Source organism: Genypterus blacodes, unplaced genomic scaffold (assembly GCF_046128005.1).
Source record: "Genypterus blacodes isolate CSIRO-AG114 ecotype Tasmania unplaced genomic scaffold, CSIRO-AGI_Gbla_v1 ptg000260l_1, whole genome shotgun sequence".
Taxonomy (NCBI): domain Eukaryota; kingdom Metazoa; phylum Chordata; class Actinopteri; order Ophidiiformes; family Ophidiidae; genus Genypterus; species Genypterus blacodes.
The window spans coordinates 436623-454518 of NW_027467053.1; the positions used below are offsets into that span (position 1 = coordinate 436623).

General features: G+C 44.6%; 1 protein-coding gene across 1 annotated transcript; it reads right to left on the reverse strand.

Annotated features, from left to right (window-relative positions):
* Nucleotides 1–4133: 4133 nt before the first annotated feature.
* On the reverse strand, nucleotides 4134–4897 carry LOC143017048 (ankyrin repeat domain-containing protein 46-like). The gene is made up of 2 exons (XM_076171647.1): nucleotides 4587–4897; nucleotides 4134–4296 (listed from the first exon to the last, which is right to left on the reverse strand). Exons 1-2 carry the CDS (start codon nucleotides 4895–4897, stop codon nucleotides 4134–4136), a joined length of 474 nt encoding a protein of 157 aa, XP_076027762.1.
* Between the last annotated feature and the right edge of the window lie 12999 nt (nucleotides 4898–17896).

Here is a 17896-nt window from a genome sequence, read left to right on the forward strand (position 1 = left end):
GTCTGAGTGGGTATCAGAAAATTCCAGCGTACCTGCATTGCGGAGAAAAAGCAGGAGATGTTTAGTTTAATAAAGTATAATAAATACATCTAAATAAAGTTGGATCATTTAAAGGCCCTGTGTTGGAGCAGTGAGGACATGTTGACAGTTTGTCCTACAGAAAGAAAGGGAACAAGAACAAGGAGAAGGAAGATTTTCATACTAAACATGTCACACATAATAACAAATGTGACAGCAGTCAGTGAACGCAGCAGGCTGAGAGAAGCGTTGATGTCACATGGACATGGACAGTGGTCAACTACGCCCTCTAGTGTCGAATGTCGGAGCCTCTACCAGGGAAGGAATCCGTATTCGTTTAGACTTTTTCAGCAATTTGCAATGCAACCCCATTGCTGAGGTTGTTTGCGACGTAGCAACTACAGCAATGCAATCAACCCAAACAAACAAACAAACAATTCAAAGCTTCAGGAAAGTTACTTTAGTTTTGTTGCATTCCAGTTTAATCTGTAGTACTTTAATCTTCCTTCCTCCATCCATCTACACCTCTATGATGTCGTGGGTCACAGGCTCTGCAGGGAGAGGAGATGTAGATCCTACCGTTATACAACACAGAACGAGTGAGACTCTATTCTAACACACTTCCAAAGACTTCCCAGCATGCCTTGGGGCGGTGTTTTTCAGTTTTGTGTGGTGTGTTTCAGTGTTACTAAATATTCTGTTCAAGTGTTAGTGGTAATGAATGTTATTCACATTTAGATTTAGTTTACTTTCTGTTGTCTTGTTGTTATTGTTGTAATAGCTGATGGCACTTTGAGGGAGAATGACATCGAGCATGCGTATGAGAGATTGTGATTAGTCAACCTGTCAGTACAAAAATAACTATGACATAGATGGTCTTTCAAAGGGGCAAAGGTTATCCCGGGAAAGATTTTTAATGATCATGTGTCTTGTTGCGCCCAGAACAAAATATATCAGAGAGGTTGATAACCAAAGTATAAGATAGGAACTGTGTACCTCCACCAGTGTGCATCCAAGCATCTAAGATTATCCCTATCTAAATACGCATACACAGAGTTCACACAGGTAATGTTGAGAGATGGCTTTACCTTCCCGGAGTTAAAGATGTAAGAACAGGATATCTATATATGCCAGAGCTTTGATTTGCACTTTGATGGAATATATCTGATGTGGAGGTGACATCAACAGGATACAAATTGTATATACGCACGCATGCACGCACGCACACACACACTGTGCTGCCTTTAATGTTAGTTAAAGTTATAACATTAAAGACGTTTATTTAGAGCGCATTGGTTTAGATTAATGGCGTCCTCTGCTGATAAGGAGCGGTAAAGCTCTTGGTTTCTCACAGTCAATCAACGTCACCTGAGCACAGGTCTAATCAACCAGAACAATCAAAAGCACCTGAGTGGTGCAATTTCTCAGTGAGCTCAGACTGACACCAGGAGGAGTCGGGCATATTACAAGCTAAACGCTATCTTGATACGCTTCTGCCTTGGGGACTATTTGTCTGAGTAAACTGATGAGTGTTTATGTTTATGCTCTAAAGTGTTTTTTCTTTGTAACGTTTCAGTTTTACAAATAGCAAACTATCGACAGTAAGAGATTCAAGAAAAGTAAGCCTTGTATCCATTATTGAAGAGTACCTTTGGTTATGTTAGCTGGCTGTCTTGCTGCATCAAAGAGAACACCCCCTGCACGGGCAGTACACACACACACACACACACACACACTTCTCTTTTTGGCACTTTCTCTTGTTGCTCTCTGGACCAGATGTTTTCTTATGTGTTGTTGTATTAAAATCTCATATGTGTATGAGATATGTCTCGTTGGATAAGAGTGTCTGCTCAATGTAAATGTAAACCTAACCTTACATCTGCAACTATACCAACACTGATACGTGTCTTCAAACACTGTACTTCAGATACACAATAAATGCACTTTTCTATTATATAACTGTGTCTAGTTACTTTTTCTCACACTTTACCATCGTTTACTCTTCCTTCCTTCCATCCATCTACAACTCTATGATGTTGAGGGTCACAGGCTCTGCAGGGAGAGGAGATGTAGATCCTAACGTTATACAACACAGAACGAGTGAGGCTCTATTCTAACACAGGCAAAGCAAAGCAGGCGGAAGATGAGAATCATGGCTATGTACATATACATATTAGAACAAGGAAGAGCGTTATATTTATGGGGCCTCTTTCTCTGCACCCTCCGTGTGTCTCAAGTTTGCCATCGCAATCCCTCAATTCATACTCATTCATTATAAATGAAAGTATATACAATCCACGCCAAAAACACAGGAGCACATTACATTACATTACATTACGATCATTTAGCAGACGCTTTTATCCAAAGCGACTTACAATAAGTGTGTTCAACAAAGGTAGATAAAAGAACTTCAGGTCACACATCTGTCATCATCACACATCTTTTCTAAAAATTAATTTGTGTGTCTAAAGCAATTGATTGAAGTTCATTGGGTGGACACGGTCACGGCTTTTCACTGTTCTGGCACCTCAGTGGTGGAATGATCTCCTGACTGATGTCAGGACAGCGGAGTCGCTGCCCATCTTTGGCCGCAGGCTGAAAACCCATCTCTTCAACAAACACTACCCGGAACCGCCCTCTTAGGACATCACCTATCTTGTCCTAGCTCTTCTGATGCACTTATTTGTTTTCTAACTTGTCATTTCTAATTTGTCCTTTTTTCTCATACATCATAACTTATTGTACTTCTACTCTAGCTCTAGTTATGCTCTTAGCTGTTGATTTTGGAAAGAAATGCACTCACGATTTCTTGTGACCTGAAGTTCTTTTATCTACCTTTGTTGAACGCACTTATTGGAAGTCGCTTTGGATAAAAGCGTCTGCTAAATGACTGTAATGTAATGTATCAGCTCTGTGTAGATGAAGGGTTAATTTGGTGCTGTGTGTTGGGACTATGGGGGGGAGTACTTCCTAGCATGCCTTTGGTCGGTGTGTTTAAGTTTTGTGTTTCAGTGTTACTAAATATTCTATTCAAGTGTAGTATAGTAGTAATTAATCTTATTCACATTAAGATTTAGTTTACTTTAATGTTGCCATTATTGATGTGAAAGCTGGTGGCACCGTGAAAGAGAATGTGGGTGCGAAACACTTGTGGAATAGAACTACCGCCGTGCCGCCAGTCAGATCAAGTTCATCAACCGCAATCATAGACATGGTAAAGAGAAGTGAAACTATGGCACAGGAAAACAGCAGAAGTACACATGACTTTCATATCATCAGAGGTAAGAAATACTGGAAGTCAGTCGCTAGAGCTAACCGCGATCTGTCCCAGCAATCATCTACTAACGGGAAATGTGAATGAGTAACTGAAGGATAGATGATAATCTGTCCATCCGCATATTGAAGCGAAGGAAGAACTGGTTTCTGCACCGCCGTGTCTTCCCCTCGATACACAGACTGAGTTTGACAAAAAATGGCTGAATTTACGCCGCTAATATGGCTCTACTTTACCTACGCGTCTGCTGAGTTCGCGCAGGTGATGTTAGGAGATGGCTTTATCTTCCCGGTGTTTAAGATCTGCCCTCACGGCGCAGTAACCACGCTGGTTCACCGGTCACCGGGTGATGTCCAGACGCTGATGGCTCGACTTCATGACGGGATCTGGGAGCCAGAACACGGGTACAAAGACAAGGTCGCTCCAGGCTCTGCTGTCGCCCTCAAGGTCACGACTTTTAACGATAACGGGGTGTACGAGTTGTGGTGCGGGGCTGGCTACATCCTCAGCTTCCACCAGCTGGAGGTCGTGGCGCCTGTGGAAGTGACAGCGTCTGATGGACAAAGCGTTAAACTCCCATGTTACCTCGATACTGTGGGTCAAACTTCTGCGGGGTTTATACGATGGAAAAGGAACGACGAGCATCTGTTTGAGCTTGATCTCAAGTCTGGGGGGCGCTCAGAGGAAAAAAGGTTGGAGACCACTGACAAAGGGGAAACTCGTAACCATATCTGCGTTATTGTACCAGACTGCACTCATGCTTTCAGGCACACACAGCACTGTCGTCATGTTTGCAGCCATTATAATTCATCAGGTTGCTGTCGGGGTCAGGTTAAAGCTCTCACCTTTCACTCTGGGCCATCTGCATGGTCTCCAGTTTGGAGTGGGGTCCCCTGTTGAAGCCTTTCACTTCCTGCTCCTCCAGCCCCTTCAGCAGGCAGATGACATCCTTGTTGACGCCGCGTCTCTTTGCCAGCACCAAGGGAGTCGATCCGTCATGATTGCTGTGATGCAGGAAGAGCAGAAGCACCAACAGTTACAGTTCATGCTGGAGAGTCAGAAGTTTAAGATGGGAGCCCCCTCAGCTGCTTTTCTTTCTTCAGACCTTTGTAGCACATCCTGCTACAAATTCAACTCCAACCGCAAAATACAACTCCTGTCAGGCATGTGAACCAGTATTCTGGAGTTGAACAAAGACAGGAGTGAGCAATCTTGGTATTTGAGATGAACTGAGCAAATCTCACCCTAGATTCTGTAACGCACATTGAATCATCTGAACAAGTCTCTCTCTTACCAGATATCAATTTTCAGCCCGTTGGACACCAGGAACTGTATAGTATCCACATGTCCACACAGATGCAGCGCTGTGTTCCCTTGGTAGTCGGTCGCCAACAGATCCGCCCCAAACTTGTGCAGGAGTCGGCATATGTCCACATTCCCACGGGCGGCGGCTAGGTGCAGGCCGGTGCGGCCCCGGTTGTCGCGGATGTTGGGGTCACATCCCGTCTCCAAGAGCCTCTTGGCAAAGGGCAGGTCTCCATCAATGCACGACTGCAGCAAAGGCACGCTGGTCTGCGACGAGTCGTTGATAAGGACAAAGGCCATGTCTGAGTGGGTATCAGAAAATTCGTACCTGCATTGCAAAGAAAAAGCAGGAGATGTTTAGTTTAATAAAGTATAATAAATACATCTAAATAAAGTTGGATCATTTAAAGGCCCTGTGTTGGAGCAGTGAGGACATGTTGACAGTTTGTCCTACAGAAAGAAAGGGAACAAGAACAAGGAGAAGGAAGATTTTCATACTAAACATGTCACACATAATAACAAATGTGACAGCAGTCAGTGAACGCAGCAGGCTGAGAGAAGGGTTGATGTCACATGGACATGGACAGTGGTCAACTACGCCCTCTAGTGTCGAATGTCGGAGCCTCTACCAGGGAAGGAATCCGTATTCGTTTAGACTTTTTCAGCAATTTGCAATGCAACCCCATTGCTGAGGTTGTTTGCGACGTAGCAACTACAGCAATGCAATCAACCCCAAACAAACAATTCAAAGCTTCAGGAAAGTTACTTTAGTTATGTTGCATTCTAGTTTAATCTGTAGTACTTTACTCTTCCTTCCTCCATCCATCTACACCTCTATGATGTCGAGGGTCACAGGCTCTGCAGGGAGAGGAGATGTAGATCCTAACGTTATACAACACAGAACGAGTGAGGCTCTATTCTGACACACTTCCAAGGACTTCCCAGCATGCCTTGGGGCGGTGTTTTTCAGTTTTGTGTGGTGTGTTTCAGTGTTACTAAATATTCTGTTCAAGTGTTAGTGGTAATGAATGTTATTCACATTTAGATTTAGTTTACTTTCTGTTGTGTTGTTGTTATTGTTGTAATACCTGATGGCACTTTGAGGGAGAATGACATCGAGCATGCGTATGAGAGATCGTGATGAGTCAACCTGTCAGTACAAATATAACTATGACAGAGATGATCTTTGGCAAAGGTTATCCCGGGAAAGATTTTTAATGATCATGTGTCTTGTTGGGCCCAGAACAAAATATATCATACAGATTGATCACCAAAGTATAAGAGCGGAACTTTGTACCTCTACCAGTGACCATCCAAGCATTTAAGATTATCCCTATCTAAATACGCATACACAGAGTTCACACAGGTAATGTTAAGAGATGGCTTTACCTTCCCCGGAGTTAAAGATGTAAGATCAGGATATCTAAATATGCCAGAGCTTTGATTTGCACTTTGATGGAATATATCTGATGTGGAGGTGACATCAACAGGATACAAATTGTATATACGCACGCACGCACACACACACTGTGCTGCCTTTAGTGTTAGTTAAAGTTATGACATTAAAGACGTTTATTTAGAGCGCATTGGTTTAGATTAATGGCGTCCTCTGCTGATAAGGAGCGGTAAAGCTCTTGGTTTCTCACAGTCAATCAACGTCACCTGAGCACAGGTCTAATCAACCAGAACAATCAAAAGCACCTGAGTGGTGCAATTTCTCAGTGAGCTCAGACTGACACCAGGAGGAGTCGGGCATATTTCAAGCTGAACGCTATCTTGATACGCTTCTGCCTTGGGGACTATTTGTCTGTGAGTAAACTGATGAGTGTTTATGTTTATGCTCTAAAGTGTTTTTTCTTTGTAACGTTTCAGTTTTACAAATAGCAAACTATCGACAGTAAAAGATTCAAGAAAAGTAAGCCTTGTATCCATTATTGAAGAGTACCTTTGGTTATGTTAGCTGGCTGTCTTGCTGCATCAAAGAGAACACCCCCTGCACGGGCAGTACACACACACACACACACACACACACTTCTCTTTTTGGCACTTTCTCTTGTTGCTCTCTGGACCAGATGTTTTCTTATGTGTTGTTGTATTAAAATCTCATATGTGTATGAGATATGTCTCGTTGGATAAGAGTGTCTGCTCAATGTAAATGTAAACCTAACCTTACATCTGCAACTATACCAACACTGATACGTGTCTTCAAACACTGTACTTCAGATACACAATAAATGCACTTTTCTATTATATAACTGTGTCTAGTTACTTTTTCTCACACTTTACCATCGTTTACTCTTCCTTCCTTCCATCCATCTACACCTCTATGATGTTGAGGGTCACAGGCTCTGCAGGGAGAGGAGATGTAGATCCTAACGTTATACAACACAGAACGAGTGAGGCTCTATTCTAACACAGGCAAAGCAAAGCAGGCGGAAGATGAGAATCATGGCTATGTACATATACATGTTAGAACAAGGAAGAGCGTTATATTTATGGGGCCTCTTTCTCTGCACCCTCCGTGTGTCTCAAGTTTGCCATCGCAATCCCTCAATTCATACTCATTCATTGTAAATGAAAGTATATACAATCCACGCCAAAAAACACAGGAGCACATTACATTACATTACATTACGATCATTTAGCAGACGCTTTTATCCAAAGCGACTTACAATAAGTGTGTTCAACAAAGGTAGATAAAAGAACTTCAGGTCACACATCTGTCATCATCACACATCTTTTCTAAAAATTAATTTGTCTGTATAAAGCAATTGATTGAAGTTCATTGGGTGGACACGGTCACGGCTTTTCACTGTTCTGGCACCTCAGTGGTGGAATGATCTCCTGACTGATGTCAGGACAGCGGAGTCGCTGCCCATCTTTCGCCGCAGGCTGAAGACCCATCTCTTCAACAAACACTACCCGGAACCGCCCTCTTAGGACATCACCTATCTTGACCTAGCTCTTCTGATGCACTTATTTGTTTTCTAACTTGTCATTTCTAATTTGTCCTTTTTTCTCATACATCATAACTTCTTGTACTTCTACTCTAGCTCTAGTTATGCTCTTAGCTGTTGATTTTGGAAAGAAATGCACTCACGATTTCTTGTGACCTGAAGTTCTTTTATCTACCTTTGTTGAACACACTTATTGGAAGTCGCTTTGGATAAAAGCGTCTGCTAAATGACTGTAATGTAATGTATCAGCTCTGTGTAGATGAAGGGTTAATTTGGTGCTGTGTGTTGGGACTATGGGGGGGAGTACTTCCTAGCATGCCTTTGGTCGGTGTGTTTAAGTTTTGTGTTTCAGTGTTACTAAATATTCTGTTCAAGTGTAGTATAGTAGTAATTAATCTTATTCACATTAAGATTTAGTTTACTTTAATGTTGCCATTATTGATGTGAAAGCTGGTGGCACCGTGAAAGAGAATGTGGGTGCGAAACACTTGTGGAATAGAATTTACATATCGTAGGCGTTGTGGACAAATTCGTGGTCTGCAATCATACAAATGGTGGAGAGATGTGAGACCATGGCACAGGATAACAGCAGAACTATACATGACTTTCACGTTGTCAGGTGTACAAATTATTGGAAGTCAGTGGTTAGAGCTTGTCGCTTGGTAAATGTATAGTAAGTCAACTTAGATAAAAGCGATAGTAATGAAATGTAATTGGCTCACAAGACTGTCACAGCGTACACCTACTAATGGGAAATGTGAATGATTAACGGAAGGATAGATGATAATCCTTCCATCCTCATATTGAAGCGAAGGAGGAACCGGTATCTGCACCGCCGTGTCTTCCCCTCGATACACAGACTGAGTTTGACAAAAAATGGCTGAACTTCCGCCGCTAATAAGGCTCTACTTTACCTACGCGTCTGCTGAGTTCGCGCAGGTGATGTTAGGAGATGGCTTAATCTTCGCGGTGTTTAAGATATGCCAGCACGGCGCAGCAACCACGCTGGTCCACCGGTCACCGGGTGATGTTCAGACGCTGATGGCTCGACTTCATGACGGGATCTGGGAGCCAGAACACGGGTACAAAGACAAGGTCGCTCCAGGCTCTGCTGTAGTCCTCAACGTCACTACTTTTAACGATAACGGGGTGTACGAGTTGAGGTGCGGGGCTGACGACATCCTCAGCTTCCACGAGCTGGAGGTCGTGGCGCCTGTGGAAGTGACAGCGTCTGTTGGGCAAAGCGTCAAACTCCCATGTTACCTCGATACTGCGGGTCAAACTTCTGCGGGGTTTATACGATGGAAAAGGAACGACGAGCTTGTGTTTGAGCTTGATCTCACGTCTGGGGGGCGCGGGTACGGGGCTGGGTTTAACAGGAGCGTGTCTGTGGATGGTGCCGCACACGGGGACTTGTCTCTGGAGGTGTTTCGGACTAAGCAGGAGGATCAAGGCGTGTTCTTCTGCTATCGTGGGGCGAAGGAGGAACACAGGGTCGCTGCCGTGCGGCTGACGGTCACCGCGAACCCCAAACCGACCAACTTAACCGTTTCGGTCCCGGTAAGTGCCGTCCGCACCGGAACACAACACTTATGCAGTGGGCAGAGGCATGCGGTAACCGGAGGGTTGCCGGTTCGAGTCCCTGCCGAGGTGCCCCTGAGCAAGGCACCGAACCCTCAACTGCTCCCCCCTCTGCAGGGATGGTAGTGTAATGCAATTTAAGTCGCTTTGGATAAAAGCTTCTGCCAAATGATCGTAATATAATGTTTGGGACTCCTAAGTATCAAACGTGCAGTGTTTATACTCATAACCTGATTTTCTTCTTTTCTTGTCCTCGGTAGCCAACAAAGTGCAGCACTGAACAGACACCGACGTGGGCCATCATCATCATCATCATCGTCATCCTCGCCATCATCACCCTCACCCTCACAGCAGTATTAGTTTATCTGTGGTGGCATCGCAGAGGCGCACCTGGAGCCGAGAGCGAAGGATCTCCTACTACAACCCCCCTCAACAGCATTGAGCAGGGCTCCTCTAGACCTCCAGACCCCCTTTCAAACTGTCACATATATTGAGCCACCTGATGATTGTGTGGGTTTCTCATGCTTTAATCTGATGTCAGGGCGATAAAGAGACCACATGTTCATTATGTAAACAAGCAGGGAGCTTTTATACACATTAGCATTAACATGAGTGTATTTTCTTCTATTTTATAAATATAAATCTATACAAAACAAGAATTTCTCTTTACGGCACTTTCTCTTGTTGCTCTCTGGGCCAGATGATTGCTTGTGTGTTGTTGTATTCAAATCTCATTTATGTCTCTTTGGATACAAAATAAATGCACATTTCTCTATAACTGTGTTGGTCTAGTTACTTCTTCTCCCCCTTTACCATCGTTTACTCTTCCTTCCGACATCATAGAGAAAGAGAATGTGTGTGCGAAACAACTGATGCATGCGGTTCGACCTGGATACAGTCAGGGCGAGTAAGTGTTAAAGAGGCGCAGTTATGAAGAAGAGTATGTGCCGTAACACGTGCATGCATAAGTACTTCTCCTTCCGACTGTTTCATGTATGTGAGCTCAGCACTGCACAAGCGCTCTGTCTCCTTCTATTCCTTCTATTCGCTATTTCCCTGTCGTGTTAACGCACACGCTGTTTCTATGATTTTACAACATGTGATCTTTGTACACGCCTTAGATAGCAGAGAGGCTGGCGCTAGTATTTGCACCATTGAGTCTTCCACTCTTGTTCCAGTCTGATATTTGCTTAAAATGTCACAGATCACGCTGAACCAAACCTCCATACTGGGAAATTCATTCCGATTTAAAGTCTAAAACGGGTGAGGCAATAACTCTTTTAGATACAGTCAGTATAAGAAGAGAAGAAGAAGAAACACTTTTATTAATCCCCGGGGGGGAATTCTGCTCCTCACTCAGTTATATGCTTTACATTACTGTTGTACACAGACAGTTGAAACACATACACACACACATGTAAACATCCCCATGCAGCAATTTTGTGAAGAGATGCTGAGTGAGGGGGGCAGCCCCTTGTAGGCACCCGGGAGCAATTTGGGGGGTTAGGTGCCTTGCTCAAGGGCACCTCGGCGGTGCCCAGGAGATGCGCCGGCATACCTCCAGCCACCAGCCCATCGTCCGTTTTTTTTTGTCGTGGTCCTCCTGAGACTTGGACCGGCGACCCTTCGGCTACCACCCAAGTGACTCTGTAGACTGAGCCACTGCCACCCTCCTTATATAAGGATCAAATCATTAGTCATAGGCTGCTTGCATGTTATTATCTGGATATGTTGCCAGTATGAAAGGAGACGATGTACACATACTTATTAGAACAAGGAAGAGCACAAGCAAGAGTTTAAGTTTTGTGTGGTGTGTTTCAGTGTTACTAAATATTCTGTTCAAGTGTTAGTAGTATAGTAGTGATTAATGTTATTCACATTTAGATTTAGTTTACCTTCAGTTATGTTGTTGTCATTGTTGTACTAGCTGGTGGCACCGTGAATGACAATGTGGGTGCGAAACAACTGACTCGTGCGGTGAACACAGAACACAGGATGTGGGTAAAAACAGCTCCTTTTCTTTATTACATGACACCGTAGTAGACAGTTCCGGCTTAAGAAATTACACCATTTGTCGCTTCTTGAGACTTGCGAACTGTGCACATAGATACACTCATTCTCTATCTACAGCGCCTCTCCGCCGTTTAACACCTAAAATGTTGACGGACACGCTGCGCTGTGCGGTAATATTATATCTCTGCTGTACTCAGGCGTCTGTTCAGGTCGCGGCGCCTGTGATATTGGGAAACGGTTGCACCTTCCCGGTTTGGAATATCGGCTCGTGCCCGGATGGTGCGGAAACCACGCTGGTCCACCGGACACTGCGTGCCACACCGACGCCGATGGCTCGACTTCATGACGGGATTTGGGAGCCAGAGAACGGGTTCAAAGACAAGGTCGCTCCAGGCTCTGCTGTCGCCCTCAAATTCACGACTTTTAACGATAACGGGGTGTACGAGTTGAGGTGCGGGACTGGCTACATCCTCAGCCGCTTCCAGCTGGAGGTCGTGGCGCCTGTGGAAGTGACAGCGTCTGTTGGGCAAAGCGTCAGACTCCCATGTTACCACGATACTGTGGGTCAAATTTCTGCGGGGTTTATACGATGGAAAAGGAACGACGAGCTTGTGTTTGAGCTTGATCTCAAGTCTGGGGGGCGCGGGTACGGGGCTGGGTATAACAGGAGCGTGTCTGTGGATGGTGCCGCAGACGGGGACTTGTCTCTGGAGGTGTTTCGGACTAAGCCGGAGGATCAAGGCGTGTTCTTCTGCTATCGTGGGGCGAGGGAGGAACACAGGGTCGGTGCCGTGCGGCTGACGGTCACCGCGAACCCCGAACCGACCAACTTAACCGTTTCTGTCCCGGTAAGTGCCGTCCGCACCGGAACACAACACTTATGCAGTGGGCAGGGGCGTGCGGTTAGGGGAGGCAGAGCCAAATTAATAATTATATAATCAAATAATATCACTATTTGTTCACAACACATTAGGTCTGGCTGATGCAGGTGGTTGTACTTTCATTTGTGATGAATGAGTAAGAATTGTGGAATAGCGACGGGAAACTTGACACACAGAGGGTGCAGAAGAAGAGCCGCTATAAATCTAACGTTCTTCTTTGGCCTAATATATCTTGTATGTGTGTGTAGAAACATGTTGATATGAGATCTGAAACATATCCAGTTAGCAGCCAAATAAATGGTGGATTGAAACTCCTATATTGAATTTATATATTAAGATAAATCTATAAATCTATAAATCTGACTTTGAAAGAGTCATTGGCCTCACCAGCCACAAACCACAGCTCACTAGATCTGCTGGTGTTGCAGTTCTAGTTTGGATCACAGCATGAATCTGATCATCGCTGTCCGGGACTCCTAAGTATCAAACTTGCAGTTTTTAAACTGATTTCCTTCTTTTCTTGTCCTCGGTAGCCAACACAGTGCAGCACTGAACAGACACCGACGTGGGCCATCATCATCATCGTCATCCTCACCATCACCATCACCACAGCAGTAATAGTTTCTCTGTGGTGGCGTCGCAGAGCTGAGCACTGAATCGACTTTGAATACAGCTTTGAAAATGTTGTATCATTCTATAAAGGTTTCATCTCTTATACTGTACTGGAGCTGAGAGGAAAGGATTTCCTGCCTCAACAGCACTGAGCAGGGCTCCTCTAGACCTCCTGACCCCCCTTCAAACGGCCACATATATTGAGCCACCTGATGATTGTGTGGGTTTCTCATGCTTTAATCTGATGTCAGGGAGATAAAGAGCCCACATGCTCATTTTGTAAACCAGCAGGGACTTGCTGTATGACTGTATTTCCTTCTAATTTCTCTTTTTGGCACTTTCTCTTGTTGCCCTCTGGAACAGATGTTTGCTTGTGTGTTGTTGTATTTAAATCTCATATTTGTATGCGATATGTCTCTTTGGATAAGAATGTCTGCTAAATGACTAAATGTAAATGTAAACATAACCTTACATCTGCAACTACCAACACTGATACGTGTCTTCAAACACTGTACTTCAGATACACAATAAATGCACTTTTCTATAATATAACTGTTACTTTTTTCACCCTTTACCGTTTACTCTTCCTTCCTCCATCCATCTACACCTCTATGATGTTGAGGGTCACAGGCTCTGCAGGGAGAGGAGATGTAGATCCTAACGTTATACAACACAGAACGAGTGAGGCTCTATTCTAACACAGGCAAAGCAAAGCAGGCGGAAGATTAGAATAATAATAATAGAATGAATATACAACAAAGTAAGTAAGAAGCATTAACCTGCTGCCATAATCCTGCACTTCAATTTCAGCGCCTACATGTGACGTATACAAAGTAAACACAAAGCGGCATGCTTGTGGCAGGAACGTCTCATGAGATGTAACCGCTGTACTCTGCATGTAGCCGGCGACACTCTGACATTCCTGCACCTCTTCAGTGAATCCCTGTCCAGTTATCGCAGCGCTATAGTTTCCGGTGTGAGATGTTTGTTAGAATAAAAGCGGAGGGGCTGCAGCATCTCAATAAGACGTGTGTGAAGAAAGAATACTAAACCAGTTAAGTAGTTTGATTCTTCTCCGAGGCGTTGACCCTGCTGAACTCCACTCCATTGCCCCACTCAACTCCACTCAACTCCATCCTCCCTCTAGCATCATCTAGCACTCAACTGCAATTTGCACAACTTTCTGTTTGCACTGATCATTTCCATTTCACTTCCGTACTGCACTAAGACTCTTTGCACTTTTTATTTACATTTTTATTAATTTATAATTGTGGTTAGTATATATAGTATATAGAATGTATATAGTTTATTCTGTATATAGTCTGTATTTATTCTGTATTCTGTATAAATAATTGCACACTTCTGCACTTTCTGGTTGGATGCTACTGCATTTCATTGGCTTGTACCTGTACTTGCTCATTGACAATAAAGTTGAATCTAATCTAATCTAAAAAAATAAAGTAATGAATGGTATAAACATGTAGATTAAGTTTACTTTCTGCTATGTTGTTATCGCTGTAATAGCTGGTGGCACCGTGAAAGAGGATGTGGGTTTGAAACATATCATACAAGTCTGTCTGCCTGAGGAATGAACTGCCAGCAGATCTTTGACTGAAACAGTTCTGAGTGAGGAATGCAGCGTTGCTCAATGAGTCACTAGGATTTTTCTAGTTCCATTTCATAGACCATATAACGCATGCATCGGCTAGATGTGGGTTGAAGGTATTAGCAGTCCCAGTTTCAGATCACTACCTTGTAAATCCTGTCTGCGACCTGCCCATCGATATAAACTTACAATGGAGCAACTTCTGCCGCTGTCAGCATTATTCACATGGCTCTACTTTTCTCGCGTGTGTGCTGAGTTCGCGCGGGTGATGTTAGCAGATGGCTTTATCTTCCCGGTGTTTAAGATCTGCCCGCACGGCGCAGAAACCACGCTGGTCCACCGGTCACCGGGTGATGTCCAGACGCTGATGGCTCGACTTCATGACGGGATCTGGGAGCCAGAACACGGGTACAAAGACAAGGTCGCTCCAGGCTCTGCTGTCGTCCTCAACGTCACTACTTTTAACGATAACGGGGTGTACGAGTTGTGGTGCGGGGCTGACTACATCCTCAGCTTCCACCAGCTGGAGGTCGTGGCGCCTGTGGAAGTGACAGCGTCTGTTGGGCAAAGCGTTAAACTTCCATGTTACCTCGATACTGTGGGTCAAACTTCTGCGGGGTTTATACGATGGAAAAGGAACGACGAGCTTGTGTTTGAGCTTGATCTCAAGTCTGGGGGGCGCGGGTACGGGGCTGGGTTTAACAGGAGCGTGTCTGTGGATGGTGCCGCACACGGGGACTTGTCTCTGGAGGTGTTTCGGACTAAGCAGGAGGATCAAGGCGTGTTCTTCTGCTATCGTGTGGAGGCGAAGGAGGAATACAGGATCGCTACCGTGCGGCTGACGGTCGCCGCGAACCCCGAACCGACCAACCCCACCGTTTCGGTCCCGGTAAGTGCCGTCCGCACCGGAACACAACACTTATGAGTGGGAAGGGTCGTGCGGTTAGGGGAGCAAAGCCAAACTACTAATTATATAATCAAATAATCTTACTATTTGTTCACTTTATGTTACACATTAGGTCTGGCTGATGCAGGTGGTTGTACTTTCATTCGTATTGAATGAGTAAGAATTGTGAAATTGCGACGGGAAACTGGACACACAGAGGGTGCAGAAGAATATATGAATATATTGAGATAAATCTATAAATCTGACTTTGAAAGAGTCACTGGCCTCGCCAGCCACGAACCACACCCCATGTCACTGTAGATCTGCTGTTAGTGTTGTAGTTCTAGTTTCGATCGCAGTGTGATTCTGATCATCGCTGTCCGGGACTCCTATCACACTTGCAGGTTTTATACTGATTTCCTGATTTTCTTCTTTTCTTGTCCTCGGCAGCCAGCACAGTGCAGCACTGAACAAACACCGACGTGGGCCATCATCACGATCATCACCCTCACCGTCACAGCAGTATTAGTTTATCTGTGGTGGCGTCGCAGAGGCGCACCTGGAGCCGAGAGCGGAGGATCTCCTACGACAGTCCTCCTCAACAGCATTGAGCAGGGCTCCTCTAGACCTCTTGACCCCCTTTCAGATGACCACATATATTGAGCCACCTGATGATTGTGTGATTTTCTCCTGCTTTAATCTGATGTCAGGGAGATAAAGAGCCCACATGCTCATCATCTAAACCAGCTGGAACTTTTATACATAACTTAAAATAAAACTTAAATAACTTCTCTTTTTGGCACTTTCTCTTGTTGCTCTCTGGATCAGATGTTTGCTTGTGTGCTGGCTTTGGATAAGAGTGTCTGCTAAATGACTAAATGTAAATGTAAACATAACCTTTCATCTGCAACACTGATACACGTCTTCAAACACTGTACTTCAGGTACACAATAAATGCACTTTTCTTTAATATAACTGCGTCTAGTTACTTTTTCTCACCCTTAACAATCGAGAGCGAAGGATCTCCTACGACAACCTGCCTCAAGGACATTGAGCAGGGCTCCCCCTCCTCCTCTCCTGACCCCCTTTCAAACGGCCACATATATTGAGCCACCTGATGACTGTGTGGGTTTCTCATGCTTTAATCTGATGTCAGGGCGATAAAGAGCCCACATGTTCATTATGTAAACCAGCAGGGAGCTTTTATACATATTAGCCTTAACATGAGTGTATTTTCTTCTATTTTATAAATATAAATCTATACAAAACAAGAATTTCTCTTTATGGCACTTTCTCTTGTTGCTCTCTGGGCCAGATGATTGCTTGTGTGTTGTTGTATTCAAATCTCATTTATGTCTCTTTGGATACAAAATAAATGCACATTTCTATATTCCTGTGTTGGTCTAGTTACTTTTTCTCACACTTAACCATCGTTTACTCTTCCTTCCTCCCATCCATCTACACCTCTATGATGTTGAGGGTCACAGGCTCTGCAGGGAGAGGAGATGTAGATCCTAACGTTATACAACACAGAACGAGTGAGGCTCTATTCTAACACAGGCAAAGCAAAGCAGGCGGAAGATTAGAATTATGGCTATGTACATATACATATCAGAACAAGGAAGAGCAATATATTTATAGAGGTTCTTCCGTCCATGCTAGGAAGGGGGGGGGGGGACTTCCTAGCATGCCTTGGGGCGGTGTGTTTAAGTTTTGTGTGGTGTGTTTCAGTGTTACTAAATATTCTGTTCAAGTGTTAGTAGTATAGTAGTGATTAATGTTATTCACATTTAGATTTAGTTTACTTTCTGTTATGTTGTTCTTGTTGTAGTAGTTGGTGGCACCGTGGGTGCGAATGATTTGATACCGGCTCTTAAAGACCGGATTTCCTGCCAGAGGTTATCCTCTCTTTGATGAGGAATTTAACCGAATTACGGTCACATGCAGCGACGCTCCACCCCCTTCACCTTGTCTCCTAAATAAATGTGCGCGCAGCGATCCATTCTCACATGGGTTATTTTCCTGCGGTCGGATCCCTGCCTGTACCGATAATGTCATCCAGTACTCCGCTTTTTGTATTATTTCTATGCTTTTACATTAAGTACGCGTCTGCTGAGTTCGTGCAGGTGATGTTAGGAGATGGCTTTACTTTCCCGGGATTGAAAATCTGCCCGCACGGCACAGAAACCACGCTGGTTCGCCGGTCACGCTGATGGCTCGACTTCATGACGGGATCTGGGAGCCAGAACACGGGTACAAAGACAAGGTCGCTCCAGGCTCTGCTGTCGCCCTCAAGTTCACGATTTTTAACGATAACGGGGTGTACAAGTTGAGGTGCGGAACTGGCTACATCCTCAGCTTCCACCAGCTGGAGGTCGTGGCGCCTGTGGAAGTGACAGCGTCATTTGAGCAAAGCGTCGGCTCTAAGGGCCGATGCTTCAGTTTTGCATGACACATCATGCGTGTCATCACCGTGTGGCCTATCTCTCGTAGGCCACAGCCAATCAGCCCACACGCTGTGGCCTAACTCCCGTAAGCCACAGCCCATGTTTTGATTTTCGGCCGTCCCACTTCTCTGTTGTTATACAGTACTTTTACCAATAGATGGCGGTGCTGTTCTACCACTATACTGTCTCTGCCTGTATGTTGTGTTACGTGTGTTAGTTCGTTGTGTTATGCTGTTGCTGTCTGCAATAAAACAATAAAACAATAGGTTATGGGCCCAGAGCATCGCTAAAAAGCTGAAGACCACGGAATTGTGTG

Excerpts from the sequence above, each read along its gene's own strand:
- LOC143017048 (XM_076171647.1), bottom strand. The coding sequence starts at position 4,897 with ATGGCCTTTGTCCTTATCAACGACTCGTCGCAGACCAGCGTGCCTTTG. Across the intron at positions 4,297-4,586 it reads GGGCTGAAAATTGATATCTG|CAATCATGACGGATCGACTC; the intron begins GTAAGAGAGAGA and ends CCTGCATCACAG.